The 23,577-nt window shown below is 35.8% G+C and overlaps 1 protein-coding gene across 1 annotated transcript; it reads right to left on the bottom strand.

Annotated features, from left to right (window-relative positions):
• Positions 1 to 511: 511 nt before the first annotated feature.
• Positions 512 to 22,632, bottom strand: LOC111596304 (short neuropeptide F). Its single transcript, XM_030224672.1, has 5 exons — positions 22,609 to 22,632; positions 1,843 to 1,943; positions 1,307 to 1,782; positions 920 to 1,147; positions 512 to 858 (listed from the first exon to the last, which is right to left on the bottom strand). Exons 2-5 carry the CDS (start codon positions 1,931 to 1,933, stop codon positions 793 to 795), a joined length of 861 nt encoding a protein of 286 aa, XP_030080532.1. The 5' UTR covers positions 1,934 to 1,943; positions 22,609 to 22,632; the 3' UTR covers positions 512 to 792.
• Positions 22,633 to 23,577: the final 945 nt, after the last annotated feature.

Here is a 23,577-nt window from a genome sequence, read left to right on the forward strand (position 1 = left end):
GTGTTAGAGAGGCAATTTAATTGAGCTTGTTAGGATAAGGACCTTTGGCGAACATGAAGTTGCTTAAAATAAATTATTGAGAGGAATAAAATATATTGAGATATGTATGGGGAAAAAAAAGAACAAATTGAATTTAGAAAATTAAAAAAAAATATTTTTAGAAATTTTAAAAATGTTATAAAAGTTTTTAAAACAATTATTGTAAATTTGAATTTTTTTTATTATTTTAATTTATATAATTTTTAAAGCAAAAAAATTGTTGAAAATTTTAACATATATATAAATAATTCATTTATACATGATAAATTTAATATTTAATATTTAACAAATATATTAAATATTAAAAAGTTCACATAAATCATAATATATATTTCAATAAATTTTTGCATTTTTTTTTTATATTAAAAATTAAGTTTATTTGATTTAATTTTTTTCACATATAATATTTTGACATAAACTTTGGAAAGTTCATGGGCTAAAATGCCTACGCAATTAAGTAGGTGCACAAAATTATAATGTACACACGTAATCGGTTATGTATATATATATATATATATTTAAGTACATATATATTTGTATACGGCTTATATGTTTGTATTCTTTAGAACGTGTCCTTAGCTCCCTGCGCTTACCGTAAATGCCTGCAAAAACTGTCTCTCAGACGAGTGTTTCAAATCGTTTGCGTTTGTGTTGGTGTGTGTATTGTGTCTCTGTGTGTGTGTGTGTATTGTTATATTTTCCGCCCAGTTGTTGCTTAGAGTGTCCTTTGATCATATCGTTTTATTTGTTCATTTAGTTCTGCGACTTGGGCGCCACAGACGCTGTCTCAGCGGAACCAGCAGCAGCTAGTGGCATTTGCTAGAGTTAAGAAAGGGAGATGTCATTATGAAAATGTAAGTTTCAATTTGGCTTTGCCCACCTTCTGTTCGGTGGGCGCCTTGCCAGTGCTGCGACCCCAGCGCAAGCGCATGGGCTTGCGAGACTCGCGCTGAAATTGATATTCCGCATTGTCCTCATCCTGATCTTCATCCTGATCCTCGCCCGATTCTGCGCCAGCTGAGTTGTCATACTGCTGCTGCAGGGCCAACAGCAGGCGTGTCATCTCTTGCCACTTCTGCCAGTGCCGTTCCAATTGAGCTCGTTCACGCTGTGAACGAAGATGAAGATTGAGGTAAAGTAAAGATGTAATTAAAAGATCTAAAAGATCTACGCTCCTCTCTCTTCTTAATATCGCCTCTCTTTGCGATTCTCATATGCTCATTTTGAGTATAAATACTAACTGCCCTCCCTTCCCTCCTCATCCTACCTGTTCCTTCTCCAGACGATTATTGCCCAGATCTAGAATGTTGCTGATCACGCTACGTCCCCAGCGCAAACGCTGAGGCTTGCGCACGGCACGCTCGAAGCCCGCATCGTAGTCTTCTGAGAGGTCGGCATCATAGCCAGCGGCAGGCTGATTCAGCAGCTGCTGTTGATTGTTGAGAGTCAGTTCACGTTCGAGCAGTTCGTCGTAGGCTGTGCGCCGCATCTGTGGCAGATTGGGATCGCTGCGACGACCGAAACGCAGACGCAGCGAAGGCGATCGTATGGGCTTCTGGTTGACATCGCCGAACCAACGTTTCTCCACGATGTTGTTCAACATGTCCGGATCGCTGCGACCGAAGCGCAAGCGCAACGAGGGCGAACGCTGCGCCTTGCGCTCCACCTGATGATTGGGAAAGACAACGGGTCCGGCATATTCTCGCTGCAGCAAATTGTCATAGAGACTGCTGATGGGAGCACCTGCAAGAGGTCAGAGAACATGGATTAGGCATGCGGATTTGCCATCAGGGCTATGCTTACCTTGAAGCTCAGCGCTGGACAGCATGAAGAGACTCAGGCTGAAGAGCGCCAAGGCGCAGCCGTAGCTAAGCTGAGACTTCAAGTACATCATGTTGAAGACTCTAGAAGAAAATTTACGATATATTAAGAAAAATTGCTTCTCCTCAGAGTACACTTAAATAATTTCTCTCAAAATTTCAGCTGCATCAAATTTAAGTAGACCTTAATGCTTGCAATTAGCTTGAGCTCTTAAGAGTCCTTCACAACCCTTTGCACACTTCATCTTATCTACTTTTACTTCTCTTTTTTTTTGCTCCTAGCTGATCTGATTGCCCATTGCCCTGACTGCCTTTGACTGCTTACAATTCAATTTCCGCTTGCTGCTGCCGTCACGTATACGCATGCTATCACGTATACGACACGTTGTATCGCTTGCAACCCTCAAAGAAAACAGAGTAAAAACAAAAACAAAAAAAAAGAAGGAAATAATTCGCATGCACTTAACACCCTTCGGTGCCGTCGATGCTTATGCATTTAGAATTCCGCTGCGGGTGCTGGATTTCAGTCTTTCAGCCTTACAGCCTTACAGCCTTTCAGCTGTTGCCGGCAGGAAGTCAAAGTTTATGACAATTTTTTTGTTGTATTTCTCAATTTTTTAATAGGGGTTGCTTCAGTGCAATGTGTGCCTATTGTTGTAGCATTTTGTATGCAGATTATATTTTGGGGTAGCTCGCTCTGATGGCAGTGTATGTAACTGATATAACGGGGCATGGCAGATGGCATATTGCATCGATATTGTTGATTAGTTGATGTTGCGTCGTATTCATCTGCAGTCTATCTATATGTTTTTCCAACTGTTTGTCTTCATGTCTTTCTGTCCGCCTGCTTGTCGATCTATCCCTTTGTATATGCATCTATCTATCTATCTGTCTATCTCTCCGTCTATCTGCCATATGCCATCCATCTGCCTGTCTGACCGTCCTTATGAAAGCTTCAATCTAGATACATATTAGAGCTAAGCTCTTGACGCTTTACCCGAAGATGCTTCTATACCACATTATAAATTATATTATAAATTATAGAATTATTTCTGTGCATTTATCTTATGTTTTAGCAGTTGGATTAGCCAAATTTGGTATTTGGATTGCTTGGATATAGAATTTGCTATATATACAATTTTATTAATAATGTTATAATAATTAGTCAGAATTTATTTCGATATTAATTCAGAAAAATCTTCAAAGCTCTAGCTTTCATCTAAGAGTACACAATATTTTTGAATTTCTCTCTTTCTAGTGCCCTCAAATTTAAACAAAAAATTATATTCGAAGCATAAAAGCTAGCAGCATCTAGGCATAGACAGCATGTTAATAATTTATTTAAGCCTCAGTATCTTTGAGCTTTATTGAGCTTTGAGAAGAGGCGTGTCCCTTGTGCATGATTTCCTTGGAGTTCAGCGGGTATCTGCTAGTCAGGCACTGCCATCAGGAGACTTCTCTCTCTCTACTATTCTACTTTTTTTGCATGTGCCGCTGCATAGGCAGCTTATTTGTTATCATTATTCAAGGAGTCTCACACACACCCACACACGCTTCACACTCACTCACACACACACCTGCACTTCACACCTGCCTTTGTCACATTGTTGCTGCATTTTTCCCTTATTTTAGCCTCTGGGCGAAAGTAGGCAAAGTCTGTGGCACTTGACTTGTCTACACTCTGCAGCTACTTTATAGTGTATGGCCGACTCGGCCCGGTTATCTTATAAATAATTCAATTGCCTTGCATTACTATTCCTCTTCTTCCGCTTCTACTCAGTTTTTTGCCCGCTTGTAAAATGAATTTATGACGTTTGCAATGAATTACAGTGCAGAGCGCAACTTTGCGCGAGTTTATTTACGCCACAAGTTTTTTGCATATGAATTTTAATATAAATTCATATATGTGCCCCAATGCCACGCCCCTTGTCGCTGTTACGTCTTGACGGTGGCAAAAGCGTGCATTGAAATTGCATTTTTATTGATTCGTTTAGGCTTTAATTGTGGCCGCAATGCGATTCTGTGTAATAAATATATATAAATATATATATGTGTGTGCGTGTGAGTGTGTAGCACACACACACTGTTAGTCCATGACATCATTTACCACGGCCTTCGTTTGTTTTTGCCTCAATATGCAATAAATTGAATAAAATAGTACAAAAAAAAGAAGAAGACATGGATACATTGAACAGGTGCGCCGTTCACCTAACCTTTTGACAAGTTGACCTCTTGAAAAACCCATTAGATTCGAATGGCATATGAGTATTTCGATGTATCTATGTCAATATTTAGTATATATGCGTTATACAATGGAAATATTTGAAATTTATGTGCAGCATGCCAAAGGGAAAAACTTAGTTCAACTGAAATGCTACTGTACAAATACTTTTCTATATAGATAGATTTTTTGACTCGCATTTTGGATAAATAAATTCCTAAATCCTTTATCTAGTTTATGAAAATAGTTCTGTTATATAAATTCTTCATTCTTCAAGCTAAGCGCTTTTATCTAGTCGAAAAAGTTTCCAAATGAACTCGTTTTTTTTTTGCAGTTAAGGTTCAGTGTGGCTTAATTGTTTGGCCAAAATTGAGGTAATAGCCATACAACTTGTATGCCCAAGAGACCTTAAGCAATTTTTCACCTGAAGTCTAACTCAATTTGTTGACTCAAAGTTTTGCCCAACAATCTGTTAACTTCTTCTTCTCTGCTCCCCTTGCCGCTTGCAGGAATTGTCTCTCAATGGTGTTGTAGAAATCAGAGCGAATAAATTCTCAATAAACTTCCAAAGAATCTGCCTATGTTTAATCTGTCGGCCAGGCAACAGCAGCAGCAGCAGCAGCAACAGCAGAAATTGTCGCAACATAACTTGACGGCAGCTTGCAGTGACACGCCCACACGATTGCGAGTGGGCGTGCAAATACTTTGCACTACGTGTGAATGAAAATTCTCAATTTCTGCTTTTTTCTGTTATCAATTCAATATAAACGAGAAAACTGAGAGAATTTCAATTGACTGGGCGAAGCAGCTGCCACCAGAACAGAATTTAATTACTGAATAGAAATTCGCAGAAAATATACTGAGTATTAATATGTCAGGAATTTCTTCACTAGTTTATGAATGAAATGGATTTCCACATTCCTAGAATATGTCTTGAATATTATAAGCAATATTAGGTTTAATAGTAAAAGTAGGAGGAAGGTTGCAGCCGGGCGACAGCGACAGCATAATACGAGTTCATGGCTCAAAATATTTGAATTTGTTTGGTTAATCTCAAGGGGGAGACTCTAGTAAAGTTACTGTCAAGTTTTGGAGCTCTAGGCTCCTAGTAGCTGTAGAGGATCCTCATAGTAAGTGTGAGTGTTCCAGCTCTAAGACTGTGTACCATGTCCTCATGGTCTTTATTTATTTTATAAATTATAAAATATTATTTATTCAAAATAAACTTTTTATAGAATTTTAAAAAATTAGTCTTCAGGTAAGCTTAGCCTTAAAAATGCATTTAAATAAAACTTGCTAATTTATAGCTCCTTAGAGACACTTTTGGGACATAAACTGTGGGCAGAATAATTTCAGATATTTATTTTTTGGTTTGGTTTGGTTGTTAATATTTGTCAAGTTTTCTGCTTGAAAGAGCGTTTGTCTCTGTTGTCTCTTGTGAATAAAAAACTACGCACATGTCCCGGTCAAGCGAAGCCCGACGAGCATCGACTGGCACAATGGGGCGTATGATTAACGCCTCAAGCCACAAAGTAGGCAAAGCCGCAACAGCAACAAAGTTTAATCAAATACGTTGATAAAACACAAAAGATTACGCCGCTGCTCTTTCCCTTGCAGGAATCTAATAAGGCTTTTCGGAACGTAGCAAGGTTCGGTGGTTTCTGATTCTGGTTCGGGTTCGGGTTCGGGTTCTCGACTCAGCCAAAAGGCTACCAAAACAGGCCATCTAATGGGTTTGTCAAAACGCTTTAATGCCAATGGCCGGGGTGCTATAAAGCAGACACCAACAACAACAACAACATCGACGACGACGACGACGACGACGTGTTTTTTGGCCAACCAACCACAAATGACCTTTCGGGGACAACGAGAATAAAAATTGTTAAATAAAAGGCAAATAAAATGTGTGACAGAAAAGAGCGAGAGGAAAAATGAAGAAGAAGCAGAGCTAAAGCCTTGTCAATGTCGTGGCCGAAAACAACCTGTTGTGTGCGTGTGTGTGTGTTAAATGTATTAGTTTAGCTTGACCAAAAGGCTATTTAAACGTGGTCAATGTGTTTTTACGCCTGACTAGCAAATGCGAGAATATTACACTGCACAACAAAACGTTGATAGAAATGTTATTTAAAAGAATGAAAATAAACAATCAAAAATAAAATGAATCAATAATTAGTTAAATAATTAATGATCAAATAAATACATAAATGTAAAATTAAAAATTAATAAGTACAAAAAACCTATGTATAAGTAAACTAAATTTAAAATATATATATTTAAATATTATTAAAGAAGAAGGTATAAAAAATATCTAAATTTAATATGCCTTAAAAAACTAAATGTGAAAAATATTTAAATTGAAAAAAAAAAATAAATAAATATAGAACTTGAAAAAAAAGATATATATATATATACCTTTTTTTTCAAGTTCTATATTTAGTTTTTTTTTTTAATTTAAATATTTTTCACAAATATATATAAATATATATACATATATATTTAAGATATAAATTAATATAATATTCATAATAATATATAATAAATTTTTTTCAGTGATAATAAAAGTTTTTAGCAAAGCTTATAAATAAACAAATTTGTTGATTATTATTTTTTTTCATGTATTTAAGAACAAATTCTCTAGTTTTAGTAAAACTTTTTTTTTTGGCTCAGTGTAAAGTTGGCTAAATAAAAGCTTTGCGGTTTTTTTTTTGGGCTGTCCAATGAGGCGTGATTTAAGGCTACTCAACGTTGAACAATGTGTTAATAGCTTGTTTACTATATATGTATATATATATACATTTATAAGATATACCCTTCGATTTGCTTGTTTCCTCATCATGTTCAATTTGGCGCACAATTGGCAGCTTGACAGTCTTGTTTTTAAAGCCTTGAGGGCTAAGGGCCAGCATAGCTGCTTGGATAAAGATGAGCATTATCCCAAAATTTAGCACAACTCATTCGTCATTTATGCGACGGCCCAGCAAAATGATGAAGCGCAGGGGCAGCAGGAGCAATTGGCTGGTCAACGATGATAAATCACTTTCAATTTTGACAAACGTCACAAATGTCGCGCTGACGGGCTGCACATTTCATCACACAGACACCCACACACACACAGACACACACGATTTACATACTTGCCTAGCTGGCCAGAGTCGCCATTTGACTGGCTGCAATGCCAACAAATCATTTCCAGCCAACATTTGCTGAGTTATCTTCGACAGCAAAGCCAAACTCAGGCCAACAATTGTGCAGCATTTCGATTAAGTTCTGAGGGAGGGGTTGCGGCCTAATGTTCAGCTTGGTCAGACCGACAGCAAAAAATCCCCCTTTTGCTAGATTAAACTTCCTAGTGACGAGGTCAGAAAATCACAAACCAATCACAAGATGTCAACTTTTGATAAGCAAAAGAAGAAAAAATTAAACTAGTTTAACAGGCCATAATATTTTTTCTTAAGAGAAATCAGGGAGTAGAAGGCGATAAGTAATCGATATAAAATTTTAAAAATTATTCATATAAATAAATAAAAACAAAGCAAATTAAAAATTACTGAAATAATGATTAATGAACTCTTTAACAATTAATTTTATCAAGCAGACAACAAATTTGTGCTTTACTTTCATTTTAGACTTTTAATTTTTTGTGCAAAATTCCATTCAATAACTATAAAACTTAAGACTGGAAAAGTTTACCAAGCAAGAGCCAAACTGTTAACTGTAAACGCAACGTAAATATTTGGCCAAAATACTTGCGCATTCAGTTCCCTTTCATTATGGCATACCAGAAGTGTGAAGCGCATTAATAAAAGTCAAATTTACCCTTTTCCAATTTAACGAAACAGACTCCTTGCCTCCTCGGCGTTCCCCCTGCCCACTCCATGCAAATAATTATTAACAGACCAACGCGCAAAAAAGAAACTCGACTATTTGTAAATGCCGGACGCTGGGAATTTGGTGCAGACTTTCAGTGGACTACGTTGCGGCTACGTGATGCCGGAAGTTGGAAACGAATGTAATTCTTACTTGTTGTTGTTGTTGTTGTTGCTCAGCCTCAATTGTTATGGCATTGTCTGTGCTAGGCACAGCCAGAGGGCGTGACAAAGTTACAACTTCTGTTTTTATTTTAATATTTCTGCCTTTTTTGTGCCTTTCGTAATCGCCTTTTCCCTAGCGGCAAATCTAGTCAAAGTTTATTTAAAGTTAGTTTAAAGCTAATTTTTGTCGCTTGTTCGCTTGAATTTTGTGCGCGTGGCTGTCAGAAATGCAAAGCCTTTGCCTGCGCATTGATTGATTGGCCAGCCGAAGGAAAATTTTCAATTGAAAGTGTCCTTTGGGCACAAGGACAACAATCAGCCAAACGCTTGGGCCTCTGCACTGGATTAGCTACAATCCGCTTGCCACATTTCATGAATAGACCAACAACAATAACAAACAAATCTGTGTTGAGGGTAAGAAATAAAAACGAAGAAGATAAATATGTGTGTAAATAGGTGTGTGGCATAAAGTAGACAACAAACTTCTGCTTGGGGTGATATAATAAATATTCTCTATGAGATTGATTTGAATTATAAAAAAGAGCAATTTATAAATTTCTTTTATATTTGAAATATACACAAAGTAATAGAAAATAATATATTAATATTTTTAAATAGGTATAAATATATTCTTTCAGCTTGCTAACTGGACGAAAAACTGTAAAAAAGCCAAGATCAAGCATTTTCTGTTTATTCATGTGATTTTTAGCCTTAGGCATTGTGAATCTTAGGTAAACAAAGTAAAAGAATAAAGAGCATAATTTATGATTTTCATCTGTTGAATTTTGCTTTTCTCTCCGAAAATTTTCAAAAACTTTAACGTGCGCTCTTTTTGAGAATTATGAGAAGAAAAACATTTAAAGGGCAAGCGCAGGCTCGACCTAAATATTTGGCAAACATATTTTGAGCCTTTTACTTAGGCGCAGGAGCACTTAAAATCATTTACATAAGCAGCTTTAGGCAGCTGAAGTGCTTCAACTCTGTTTGTTTTTTTTTTTGGGGGGCACAGATTATGATGGTTGGGTTTTGATTTTGTTTAAACTTTTGTGAGATGCCCGGACACGTGTCAGCTCAATGCACTTGGACTGCGAGCTATGATGGACTCTGCTGAGCGGAGGCGTAGCTGGGCGGTAAAGCTGACAGAGCACATGGGTCATCAATTTGGTGCACAAACTCAAACTCGAATTACAAATAACAGAAACACAAGGACAAATAAGCACTTAAGCCTCGAATGAGGCAGTGCTGGAAAAGCACACAAATCCAATATAAATTTATCAATATCCAGTGCAAAAAGACGTCAATAAATATATAGGCCAAGCCCAAACAAAACCGGCCCGCAATATATTGGGCTTATGAAAAATCTAACAAAGTATTTCATTATGTGTAGGTATGTGTGCGTGTGTGTGTGTGTGTATTGTCAAGAAATGTCTAAAATTACGCAGCAATTGATGTCTCTTTTAGCCTCATTTGTAATAACCACTTCAAGCGGAAAATGGTGCAGCTTTAAACATAGGAAAAGCCTTCAGCTACAGCTTTAGCATTTTATCAAAGCAAACTTATACTTTTATATAAAAGGGCATATTGGCTATGTCTGATGTTCCTTCTGCCTGTGAGACTGTCGGTATTTACGGAAATTTTTTGTTTTCTTTGAGGCAAGAGACTTGACATTTTATTTATATACTCGTCTATATGGTTGTATAACAAAGTGTGAAGATATGTAAAAGATTACTCAAATACCAGGCCAATACCTGTTGACCTCATTTACAGGTGAACAAACAGCATATGCCAACTGGAGCAAAGAATTTGGGACAGGCCCGCAGAGTTCTCAAATATTTAGAGCATAGCAAGATGAAGACAAATCAGCAGTCAATAGCAGAGTCTGCTGATGACAGAACTGGAAAGTCTCTTGGACAGACGTTGATATAGTTTTAGTTACAAATTTGAATGGACGCAACGTCTACCCAATTTTTCGACTTAAATATAACTTCTCCTCAATCTTTTGTGTGCTGAAACTTGTTGCTAAGTTATAATAAACAAATATGTGAGTCAAAGGAAAGCTAATTCAGAGTGCTAAGTCGTGCCGATTATTCACACTTAAGTTTCTCTACATACGAACTTTAAATAATTTATGGTATCTAAGGAATTTGCCTTATCTCTCATATATAATATCTTATCTTAAAAAAATTTAGCCATTTAAGATATTAGTTATCAGATTAGATTTTGTAGACGCCTTCTGAGTGCTGCAGCAATCCCAGTTTCAAAAGTAGAGTTCCCAACTTTTGACCTATTCTGCAGCTAGATATATATAATTATATAGTAAAGTATATATTTAGTAAATAAATGTAACTGTAAACGTGTATTAGGCAGTCGATGGCAGTCGCTTTAACTTTAAATAATTTATGGTAACTAAGGAATTTGCCTTATCTCTCATATATAATATATTATCTTAAAAAAATTTAGCCATTTAAGATATTAGTTATCAGATTAGATTTTGTAGACGCCTTCTGAGTGCTGCAGCAATCCCAGTTTCAAAAGTAGAGTTCCCAACTTTTGACCTATTCTGCAGCTAGATATATATAATTATATAGTAAAGTGTATATTTAGTAAATAAATTTAACTGTAAGCGTGTATTAAGCAGTCGATGGCAGTCGCTTTAACTTGCCTAAACTTATGTCTGATGCTGCAGTGTGTCTGCCTCTATCTCTATCTCCCCCTCTCTCTATCTCTTTATATATATACAAAAACTAATTTTATTTTTTGCTGTCTTCCGGCTTATCCAGCAAAAACTCTTTTGACAGGCTGTTACTGCGCCATTACAGCTAAATAAGTTTTGGGCAACAGTTGCTTAAGAGCAACTGGCAGACAGATCTCGAAACTGTCTCTCAACAACTTTGATTTTGATTGAAAGTTTAATGATTGCCTGCTTAGCTGGAAAATGTATAAAAATTTCATTTTAAGTCATGTATGTGTAGCTTTTCAATTTTAAAAGTAATTTCATTTTAAATATAAATAAAATATGATAAATATTTATTCCATTTTTAACATTTTTGCATAATTCTAATTTTAAAGAAATTTTATTTATAAAAGTCAGTCTCTGACTTTATTTTATATATTTTTAGTTGTTAGTTGTTGTATTTAAAAGGGAATTGTTCATTCGACTGATTTCAATTTGAATTTGATATTCATGAAAATATTTATTGATATATTTGATAATGTATTTCCCCATGATTTCCATGCTTTCAACACACTTGACTTTAATTAAATAATGTAGCTCGAGGCTTTGTTTCCTAGACTTGAAATAAACAACTCTGGCTGCAATTAATTAATGCCAGACAGAGCCAATGGTCAATTGGCTATCGGCAAACGCAGTCAATGTCTCAATAATGACATCAAGACTCAACCCATTCAAAGACTCCACTCTCCCTGCCTTGCTCACTTTAGAATGTTGTTTTGTGGTGTGCCAGGCGAAAGCCATTAAGCGAAGGACAAGGCGACAGGACAGGACGACTGGACGAGCACATGACATGTCTGATAATAATAATAATACTAATACTAATAATAATAATGATAATGATGTCGCCCAGTTGGAAAGTCTGGACAAAGAGACATAAGAACTAGTTGAGCTGATTTAGATAAACGGGCGAGACGAAGAAGTTTCTCCCATCATCTCGCCATCAATTGAAAATGAAAAATGTATTCCGAGATATGTTTTTGGCTGAAACTCAAGTTCAGTTGAGGTTAGCTTAAAGTTCAGGCGAGTGCCCACAAAAGTAGGCAACGATTTTATTAAAATTGAAATTTATCAGCTATTTACAGGTTGTTTGCCTGCTCATAAAATGTGGCCCATAAATCGCGCTGAAATCGAGCAAAAATTGATTGAAACTCGTTGATAATGCAGCATCCCGCTCAAAGTACGCATTGAGCACGCCCAAAGCTGAACATTAAGTGCTGTGTGTATGTTAGCACAAGGCGTGAAATTGAAATTTATACCATAATTACCAATGTACGCCTCGAAAAAGTAGACTTTAATTATTATGTAAGCAGCTTTCACAACTCACACAACGAGCTTAGGCCGCCATTGTAAGTGGAGGCTGATGCCTAAGACTGAAAAGCTCTTTCGTGGTTTCTGCATCTAAAGCCTAGTTAATGAGTGTTAAATTGTATAAAGCTACAATGTGAATAGCTAGGCCAAGCGGTAGGCGCAAGGCAAGAATGCACTGGTCGGAGAGTGCACGACTAGGAGACACCCTGCAGATATATTGAAAATGAGCTTAGTTATAATAAAGAAAGTGAGTTGAATACAAGTTAATAGACGGCGGGGAGGATTTAATGCTGGCATTGAAAAAGTATATCTAGAGAGTCCATATAATTAATTTGATAATTATAGCCAGGGCTTTAAATTAGCATAAGAAAGGGATTTCATAGAATATGCTCTAGTTCAACTAGGTGAAGTTCTGATTGGCTAAAAACATGCTTTAGAGGAGATTTAGAAGTTGGTAACTAGGTTAAGATATATCTTTTATCTTTTCCTGATATCTTTTTTTAGCTTTCTTGTGTAACTTTAAGTCTCTAGCTCTGACACTATTCAAGATTATTTGTTCATGAGCAGGAATATACCTTATATGAGCTTCCTATTGCTCGTTACATGCAGCTTAAAGAAATCATAAAACCCTGAATTTGCTGTATCAATGGGTTATAGAATATAACGAATGCAGTTTAAGGCTCTTAATAACTTGTTAGGCTGGAATGTCTTCTTAAAAAGAAGAAGTGCTTAATTAAAGCAGAAATTCAATTTTTAGTAATTTTTAGTTGTGTTGCCACCTGGCAATAATCTTGACGTAAATGTGAAAAATTTAATACAAATATTTCATTTGTTGTCAAAAGTTTGCCAAATAAGTAAAGGCATAGAACAATTCTTTATTTCAATATAGCTATAAATATATACAATACTTCGGAAGAAATGTTATGATTAGCATATATAGCTGCAGTGTTGCCATCTGGTTATATGCAAAACATATGGCAGCTCTAGAAATTGCACTGCCTCAACATAGCTGCTGTGTCAAATTTAACAGCTTGTCAGCAGCTTAACATGCACTTAGACTGAACTAAGACATATCCAACTACCCAAGCGACGTATTGATATAGCATTTATAGGGAAAAACTAGTCTAAAGCTCGGCAACAGCTTACTTAGTAGACAAAGTGAATTTTCGCTGGTGCCACAAAACAGCTTTTGCACGTTTCACTTCAGCTTCAGCTTCAGCTACAGACATAGCAACAGCGAAAGCCGGTTCAGCTTAATGCCTTGACTGCCTTTGACCTTCTGTTGTTTTGCAGCCGGAAAACTTGAAATTGAACTTGTCGGCGCGATGAGCAGTGGAATGAGCCGCTGAATGCAGTAATTACACACGAAATCAAATGGCCAGAAATCCGAGTGACAGTTTTGTAAAAAGTCCAACAGACTCGCTGACTGAGCTGACAGAGCTGACATGGTCCTGCGGCCAGGAAGCGCCAAGTGAAGACGGCCAAAACTGTTGATGCTGGCAAATTAAAAAAACGGCAAATGGAAAACGGAAAAGTTCCGACTCTTGTTTTCTTCTGCTTCTTTTTCGTATTTTTTATTTTCTTTGTCTGTTCCTGCGTCCAGTTCCACTTAGAATTGTGCGAATTGTGCCGTTAGGAACATTTGTTCGTCCGGTTCGGCCCTGAGCTCAGGTCATCAACATAATTGAAAGCCCATTAACATCATTTGCATGATGAAGCGTGAAACTGGCGACAGTTTGGCATTTGCGGCCACAATTATGTTAATTAATTAAACATATTTCGCACAGTCACCGCGCCCTTGCCCCCGCCCCCTCAAAAAAGAGAGCAAAATTTTCTGCGAAAGTGTTCTGTTATGCCAAAACAGTAGACAATCGAATTAAATGGCAAATTAAGTGCCAGACAGCTGATGTGTTGAGCGTTGAGAGTTGAGACTCTTGGCTGCGCAATGCTGTTGAAATGTATAACAAATAGCTGAAGAGATTTGCATTATTTTGTGTTAAAAATATGAAGTTATTGAGAAACTATTAAAAAATGTTTCAAAAAGCGCATACAAAAATAAAAAATAATATAAATATAAATAATAGTAGTATATAATATAAATAAATAAATAATAACAAATACATTTCAATTTGTAAGTTTTATAGTTTCCAAAAATATTTTTCTTTGAAAAATAATTAAATATAGTATAAAAATTAATTAAAATAAATAAATTTAATTTACATAAAAGTAAACTCAATAAATAATCAATAAATTGTTTTAAGCTTTAAATTATTATATTTAAAATTAATTAAAAAATTTAATATATTAATATTTTTTCATATATTTATTTTTCTTTATTTTGAAAACATTTTGAACATTTTCAAAAATAAGATTAATTAAATGTATTATTCATTATTTATCGTAAATCACATTCGGATTTCATTTTACAAATGTCACTGATTTAATATTTATATAAACATTGTATATATTACAAATTGTATGTATTGAGCATTAACAGAAATTTAAATTATATGTTAAATCTGTTTTCATTACATTACTTTAATTCCTTCAAGTACCCACACAATAATTTGCTCAATGAACTTAAACACAAAAAACAGTTTCTGGCTGCTGTCAAAGTTGACAACATTTAAAAGTTGGGCTCGTTGTTGTTGTCGTTTGTGCCGTCACCTCATTGTCGAGCACGCCCGAAAATATGCACAAGAATTTACAAACTAAATTAAGTGTCGCCTACATTTGCATGTCCTCCCGACACAAAGAGTTTTGTCCGCTGTTCAGGATTTTTGACTTAAAACGTTAAAATGTTATTCGCATTTGGACTTGCATAAGACCTTTAAACGGTTCTTTGTTTTAATCTTCAATACGATTTGCAAACAAGTTTTTAAGCCTTTGCTGCTAATTAGGAACATTTTTTTCATTTTAATAATATCCGGCGAGTTGTGAGTCGATTAAATCAAAAATCATTCCAGTAGGCGATGCAAGCACAATTGATGTGGATTTCAGCAGCTGCTTTTACGCTCACTCTGCCTCCATTTCCGTTTCCGTTCATCTGAAAACTTTAATTGCTATTCAGAATATTTTGCAATATTCATGAAATCATCTAGAAGCAGAGGTTGGGAATTAAAGGCAATGGAATTAACATTATGAATTCGCCGCAAGGGCGATAGAAAGAGTTGACATAGTGACTACTAGATGACCTTTATATTTGGACTTAGCAAACTTTAGAATAGGAATATTAGCTTTTCTAATAAACATTTATATTAGAAAATAGTTTACTTGGGCATTTCGTTATTTATTTGGGATAATTGTTTAATTTATTTCCCAAAGAGTGTTTTCAGGCGTTTACTGCATTCTCTATGTCACAACAGCGCAATGTTGATCTCAGCCTCAAATGAGCACACAAACCTTAGATAGAGAAGGAGCGTAAATTCGCCTCAATCAAAAAGCAAAAGAGAACGAATATCTCAACGCTCATGCTCGCAGCACATAAGTCCGAGAGCTAAGCTTAAGGTTTTTTAAGCAAAAGGAGCGACAATATATGACTGTGAGTGTGTGTCTGATAGCCGAAATTCAGGCGTGAATTTGCCTCAAGCGAAATGCAGAAGGAAGAGAATTTGTAAGCGCTCAAGTAAATGCTCGAGGCAAATTTAAGTTTAGACAGATGTTAACAGAAGAGAGCGATAATATGTCATTGTGTGCGTGTGTGGAGAACACGATTGAGCAATAGTCTGAGGTTTCTAACAGCGTGGGCTCAGCATGATGTTTCAACATTGTTGTATTCTGTCAGCTAACATAATTATAATAAATCATCTTTATTTTTAGCATAATGGTAATATATTTTAATTTAAGCTAATATCCTGCCTATGTGACATTTCTAGGGTATTTAGAACAATACGGCAACTGGCAACCTGATGCTGTGTAACGCAAATAGCATTGCTCCCACCGGATATATAAATGTGGTATCACATATTCACGTAAAATCTCTTTCTCTGCCTTTGTGGCACACACACACACTCACACGCTAAATGCTGATATAGCTTGGCATTGGAGTGTTGGGAAACGTGTTTATGAACAAGCAAACAAAAAAAGCACAACAACAACAACAAAGTTGAAAGAAAAGAAAAGTATGCAACACGCAACGTACACATTTGCAACATTTGCAGACACAAATGTATTTTTTATGTAGCCGAATACGAGAATTTTTCGGTTTTGTTTTTCTTTTTGAACATTTGCGGCTCGGGGAGTCCCCGAAGAGGCGTCAAAGTTCCCGTTGGTCTTGTTGGTTTCCCTGTAATGGACGTAATGGACAGCTTAGACCATTTTATTGCAACACATTTGGGCTAATCAATTTATGTATCAGCATTTTTAGCCAGCGCCAAAAGTTCGGCACAAATTATAGAAATTTCATATTTGGCTTTAAGTTTGCAGGGCAAATGAGATTTTTCTTGGCCACATGCTGCGAGACCATAAAAGAAGTTACACACGAGTTTCAAATTTCATATGAGAAAAACAATTTTTATTTGGTATACAGAAAATTGAATTTCCTGGTAGAGCTTTAATATAAATAAATAAAATTGTATTCAAAATATACAAAATTTAATAAATATAACAATGAAATTATAATGACAAAATGTGATTTATCTTAAATTAATTTTGACTTTCTAAAAACATTTAAATTCTAATAACAAATTCCACAACTTCATCTCAACTAGTTCAGTAAACTAAGTTTGCGAAATTGGTATTTATTAGCAATATGCCATCAATTTATGTAGACATAAAAAACCAGACGCTCGTACAACTATTTTCTAGCACTGAAAACGTGACACATTAGCCAAAAAAAGTTGCAGAAAACCATAGTTCTCTCTCTCGCACATCAAATAGTTGCTAACTCTTTTTAGGTTATTTAATAGTTGCGTTAAAGTCTTGGCTAAACACAAAAAATCATTGCATACTTTGCGGCGACCGTTTGGGCCAAAGTCCCTTTAGTTTGCTGACAGCCCCATTTCTATTTGCACATCGTTTTGTAATGTAATGCGAGTTGTTTCGACAAATTGCTGGGGATTTTGAGCCACCCGAAGCTCAGCGGGACACTGACACAGAAAGGGAGTATGAGCGAGAGAGAGAGGGAGTGGAAATGAAGTGAGCGCACTGGGTGTTGAAATGACACCCGTCGCTTCGGTTGGATATTTGTTCGTTTGCCGATTTTTAGCGACGGTTTGCGAAAGCCTTAATGTGACAGCTACACAAGACTTAAGAGGTGAATAACTTTGACTTTGACTTAGTGCATGGAAGCGTGTATTTTTTAACTATCGCGATACGAGAGTGAATAACATAACAAAAATATATTAAAAAGAGCGGATTCCCTTAATTGTTGTCGGAAAATGAAACGAAAATTAAGTAATTAGTTATAATTTCTAATTATTATTTTATTTATTTTATTACTGCATCATTCTTCATATCGTGCTATCGCATTGCGAATCATGCTCATCTCTAGCTCAGATTGCAACTGTAAAGCAAGTACCGTTGTTTTAGTTGTCGCTTCCCTTTGCTTGCCTCCCTCACTCGCACTCTCACTCATTTGGATGTTTGCTTTGGCCAACATTCTCTCCACTCATTTACGCAAATTTCACACTAAGTACTTTAGCAGTGGGCACTTTGCATTGCTGCTATAAGCTGCAGTCGGCAATCGGCTGAGCGGAAAGAGTTCGGTTTGCTGAAGTAGCAGCAAACTGTAAGCTGAAACTGTTTCCCCATATATGTGTGTGTGTGTGTGAGTGCGAATGCGAGAGTGAGTGAGTATGCTTGTATGTCTGTGCGTCAGCTTGCAGTTGGATTCAAATTGGACACCATATTAGCTAAGTGGACCACTTTGCCTAAAGGCTTCAAATTGATATTTAAAGCGGCATTTGAATGGGAACAGTTTGAGCTTAGAAAATATAAATGAAGGATTTTTTAAAGGATGATTAGTATTTAAGCTTAAATACTTATATGTACTTAGATTTGAGAGTAAAATTAAATATGTGATAATTATTTTATTTGTATCATAAATTGAAGCAAGCTAAGCTAACTAACTTTAACTTTTATTAAGCACAAACCCTCTCACCTCACTTATATAAGTCAACGACATTGAAGGGCATTTATCTATGTAGATAAACAAAATACAATGCAGAGCTAATAATTGTTATTGGACTAATTTAATTCAAGGATATCGAGGATATAGAAAGTGTTCAATATTTTTGTTAGACCCACATTTACTTTGTACTCAGTTCTTTTGTCTAGACACTTGTCGCAACAGTCGCTTCGGACACACACACATGCACAAACTTTATTCTCGCACAAAATCAACAATGGCTAGTTGAGTGCATCTGCAGGTGTCGGAGGTGTGGCCGAGGCACAGATCCACTTGAATTGTCGTTACGACCTCGTTGTTTGGGTTTGTTGTCCTCCGGCACAAAAGTTTCTGAATCAGTTCAGGAATAGGAATAGGAACAGTCGTAAGTGGCAAGTAATAGTCCGCTAAGTGAACCGTATGTATATTGTTTGCATAAACTAGCTGTGCCAATGTCCTGTTGCCCCCTGGCTAAGTTTGGAGCGAGCTTTGCAAAGGACAGCCAGAGGCACTATCGAGCACATGTGGCGAACGCATTATGCAAATGTTATTGACATTTTCGACTCGTTACGAATCTTCAACAGGTCAAATGAAATAATGCAAAAGGTATTTGTGAGATGTCCTAAATATCCTTCAAACACACATGTGTGTGTGTGCGCGTTATACAACTCTGCTGGTTGCTGGCCACATTTCCATAAGCCGCTACTCATCGCTCAGTGTTAAAGTTCAGTTCCGTCTTGAGATATTTTCTTCAGCTGCAAAACCTGTTTACATAATTCCTGTCAGCTCAGCAATCGCCGTGCTCATATTTGCGTTTTCTTACACAATTTATGTGTGCAACTCCAGCTGTCAATGTACACAATTTCCATCTCATTTCCCCCCACCTACCTCTCCCTTTGCCCCACTTGCTTCAAACTCTCCCCTTGCAATTTCGCTAATGAAATGTATCTTCACCTTTTGGCTCTAAGCGCGTATGACAAGGTTATTAATTACGTTTATTGCGTATTGCTTGACTTCTTCCTTAGCTGCCGTTGCCATCGATCAAAAATGTTGAAAAATTCATTTTTATGAATTCTTGCGAAAGTGTCAATAAGCTAAACACACTTTGCCATAAATAACAACAAGTGTTACACACACATGTGTGTGTGTGTGTTTGCGTGTGTCTGTGTCTGTGAATACCTAAGCTACTTAAGCCTCTACTTATTATAATCTGGTTATCTATATCAAGGCGTCTCTCTGAGGCTCTCAACATACTTAAATATGCCTTATTAAGTGCCCTTAGCGAGTGTCTAACCGCAGCTTAAAGGGAAAGGCCAAGAGCTGCCAGAACACATAATCAAATTAAATGTAATTATACACTACAGTAGTCACTCGAACTTGAGACTGAGCTTAGAATTTAAAATAGAAACTTGAAAAAAAAGTTTAACAAATCAAGTTATTTCAATTATTAAGAAAGAAAAGAAAACAAAAAAAAAAAAGGAAATATAATAAATATTAATGCAATTTTTTAAATTTAAACAAAAAATTAAAATACGAATAAATATTAAAACATTTTTCTTTAAAAAGGATTATATTTTATTTTTGTTATTAAAACACCAAACATAAATAAGAAACACAAAAGAGACAAGTCATTAAAACATAAATTATATTAAAAGCATTTTAAACTTTTTTTCTTTTTATGATAATGCAACATGCAAATGAGTAAAGCTCACTCAGGTGCGTAAAGCAGCTCAAAGGTGAAGCAGGTAGAATTAATGATTCTACTGAAATATGCAAACATAAATGAAATTTTAATGTGAGTTATAAAAAATATATAAAAAAGTTTTAATCTATAATTTCAATTTATATAATAATTTTTATTTTTACATAATATGATGAATATGATTTTTATATGATATGATAAATTATAAATTAAATATATTATGTTTATATAAAAATATTAAACAAAATTAAGAATAAAACCTATAAGAAATGGCAATAACAACTATAGTCAAGTTTAGTCAGAGACAAGCTCCCAGAGTCTGAGGTCTTGATCGTAAATAAGCAGTAAAAAAAATGTGTTTCTTGCTCTGATGTTGCTTAACCCAAATCAATGTTAATTGATGAGCAATGTGAATTTGATTTATTTTGATTACTTTGACTTATTGCCAGCCGTAACTGATATGTATTTTATTTTAATATATTTATATATTCAAAACTCATTCTGATCATGAAAGTGTGTGTTTTCCCATGCGTTCATTATGTTTCTTTTTCATTAATCTGCATGAGTGTCGGTTATTTTTTCGCTTTGTTCGTTTTGTAGCTACAAATCGATAGCTTAATTAAGCGTGAGCATTTCTCGGGCTTTTATTAATAGGTTTTTTGCCTTGGTTTGCAGCTGAAGCCCGGTTAGCTGAACTCCTCGATTGGGCCATCCACGGGTCCACAGGTCAATTAGTCAAAAAGGCTGCCAAGCGAAATGCTGTTCGCTTTAGTGTTCCGCATCCTGCTGTGGCCAGATTGCCAGATTGCCAGACCGTGGCCAATCAATGTCAATATATAGATGAACACATATATAATATAAATATATTTGATATCTGCTTAGTTAAATGTGCCTTAAAGCTCTAAAAATTGACACATGTCTTTGGCCATCCAATTTATGCGCCGCCTTCAGGCATTCAAAATGTGGAAGGTTAAAGTTAAAAATATGTGCCTTTAATATTGGGGGGTGGCGAGCGTTTAAGAATATACCTCCAAGCAGTGGCAGGCAGGTGCAAACGTTTTAGATTACAAATTTCATTCGATTTGCTGGCGCAACGAGCGAGCGAGCGAACGAGCGAACGCTCGAAAGTATGCAACAAGTTTTTGCTATTTTTTTGGCTTTGCTGCAAAAGCCCTCAAGGAGTCAAATTTTGAGATTCTTCACCATAAACTATGCTCAAGTTTATCTTGGCTGAAGTTCATCATCGAGTTGGATGCTGTGTTTTTTCTTTGCAATTACAAATTACGCATACGCCATGGCTGACGGCAGCTGATGACAGGACTGGGCGCTCGAAGCTGAAAATTACAAGCAGAGTGCATAAAGCTGCTGACACATTGCATGCCACGCCCACTTAAAAGTGGCAAGCCATCATGTTAGTGTGTGCGTGTGGGTGAGTGCCAGTGCTCAGGTTGATGCGAATGAGTTTCCATTATGAGCTTAGCCACGTGTCTCGCTGTGAGCAGTTGCATGTTTGTTGACATCCTTTTAGGACTCGTCATAATAATAATAAAATGTTGCTGCCACACACACACACACATACATTCACACCCTCATTTTGATGTGAGTGCAGCACAGCGGTAACAATGGCAATTGTCTTGAGTTGACACCAATAACAGAGCTCGGCACAGTTGAAGCTCGCGTGTTGCGCTTTCTATGCGCACCTTTTGGGGTTTCTAGGGGCCTTCAGAACTGCTACAGTTAAAAGCAGCTGTTGACTTAAAAAACTGCCTTAAATCAGGTAAACAACTAAAGTAGCAAACTGGAAAAAGTAAGCTAAGATTTTCAGACTATTTCCTAAGAACTAGGATTATCTTGGAAATTCGAATTAATTCATTTTTAATTAAATAATATTTAATAATAATTAAGAGTTAAAATAAAAAACTTGTATGAAAGAACTTGTATAAAATTAAAGGAATAAAGAGTTTAGCCCAAAAGCTAGATTGATTTTAATAATTTAAAAATAAATATATTATTATCAAATTTATTTTAAGCTGTTTGTTTTATTTTTTTATATATTTCATTTATTTAAATTTATTAAATAAATTTTAAGTATTTTCAGAATTTTTAAAGAAATAATCTCATCACATATTTCTTGCCTTCGACAAATGCCCCTCAAGTGCTAATATGCTCCTTTGTGTGCACCGCTCCCAAGCCCAAAAACCATAAACTGAAAAACAATGCAAATGCAGATACGAGTGCACAGAGCATGTATGTGTGCACACACACAAGTGCTTGTGCACGTATTTGCTCACAATGAGCATGCGAAAGCGACCCAAAAAAACAAAAAGCTTTCTGCCTGATGGAGCTGAATAAAAGATAGCGAATAATTTGTCATAGTTCGCAATGGTGCACGACCCATTAGTTGGGGATAGAATTTTCAGTTTTTAAATGATGCCAAAATGAATTTAAATTTTGAGCTCTTTGAGCTGTGCCATTGACGGCTGCAGCTAATCAATTCCACTCTTGCCTTGACTTCGGCAAGGCCAATCAATCAATTTGGCTTATCCAATTTCAATTACCAGATTTCCGTTCGACTTGACCACTGGCAAATTTGGGCCAATTAGCCAGCCAAAGCGAGAAATTATGATATAATATTTTAGAGACTTACCACAAACAGAGAGAGAGAGAACTGCAAACATAGGAAAAGAAATTCGATTAGTATCAAGTGATGCACGATATTTATAAAAAGTAATAAAATTTTAGTTAAAGCTTATTTTTTAGTTGCAAAAATTAATAAAAATTTCTTAACACAATATAGAATCATCAAAGAGCATTTAAGTTAAAACTAATTTTTTTAAATTTTTAAATTAACAGAGTTTTGTTTTCAAAATTGCACTGAAAAGTATTTTTAAAAAAATCTTTAAATTGTATATAAAGTATTACAAAGGAGAAACTAATGTTATGTATTAAAAAAAGAAATTAATAAGCTTGACTGCATTTAATATCAAAGAATTTACATATGTTAAAAAAAGTTTTATTCTGTAAAATCCCCATAAAAAATTTCGATTTGAGCTTCAGATCTTATGTTAACAAAAATTATTTAGAAAATTTACAATGAATGCTTAAGCCACAAAGCAGTTCTGAAATTTCTGTGTGGGTCAGATGCAAAGTCTACATACTAAATTAAAACTGTCAGCATTGAAAATTTCTTAGAATACAATAAAATTGCTAAAATCCTTTGCTTTTTAGTCAGAGCAACTATTCTATGTGTGCGCCATAAATAGCAGCCAATTAGCAGTTACGAAAAACAAAAAGAAATAGTATAAATAGCTTAGATACACCCCCACACACAGAGATGAACTATAGAAAATAAAAGGCACATCTGCATTTCGTGCTGGAAAATGGGAAAAGCTCGCATTTATGCGCTGCACAGTAAAGGCTTTTGCATGTTGCCTGGTTACTTCTCCCTCTGTGTGTGTGTGTGTGGGTAGGTTTTTTAGCTGTTGCCCCTGACTTGTTAAAGGACACTCCAAAGTCAGTGAATCAGCGCCTGCAGTCAACCAAAACACCATCGACGCTTGTTTACTTAAAGTTTTCATTTTGAACGCATTTTGCATTTTGCAGCAGGGACTACCCC

This window comes from Drosophila hydei, unplaced genomic scaffold (assembly GCF_003285905.1).
Source record: "Drosophila hydei strain 15085-1641.00,03,60 unplaced genomic scaffold, DhydRS2 tig00008116-arrow-pilon, whole genome shotgun sequence".
NCBI classification, from domain to species: Eukaryota; Metazoa; Arthropoda; class Insecta; order Diptera; family Drosophilidae; genus Drosophila; species Drosophila hydei.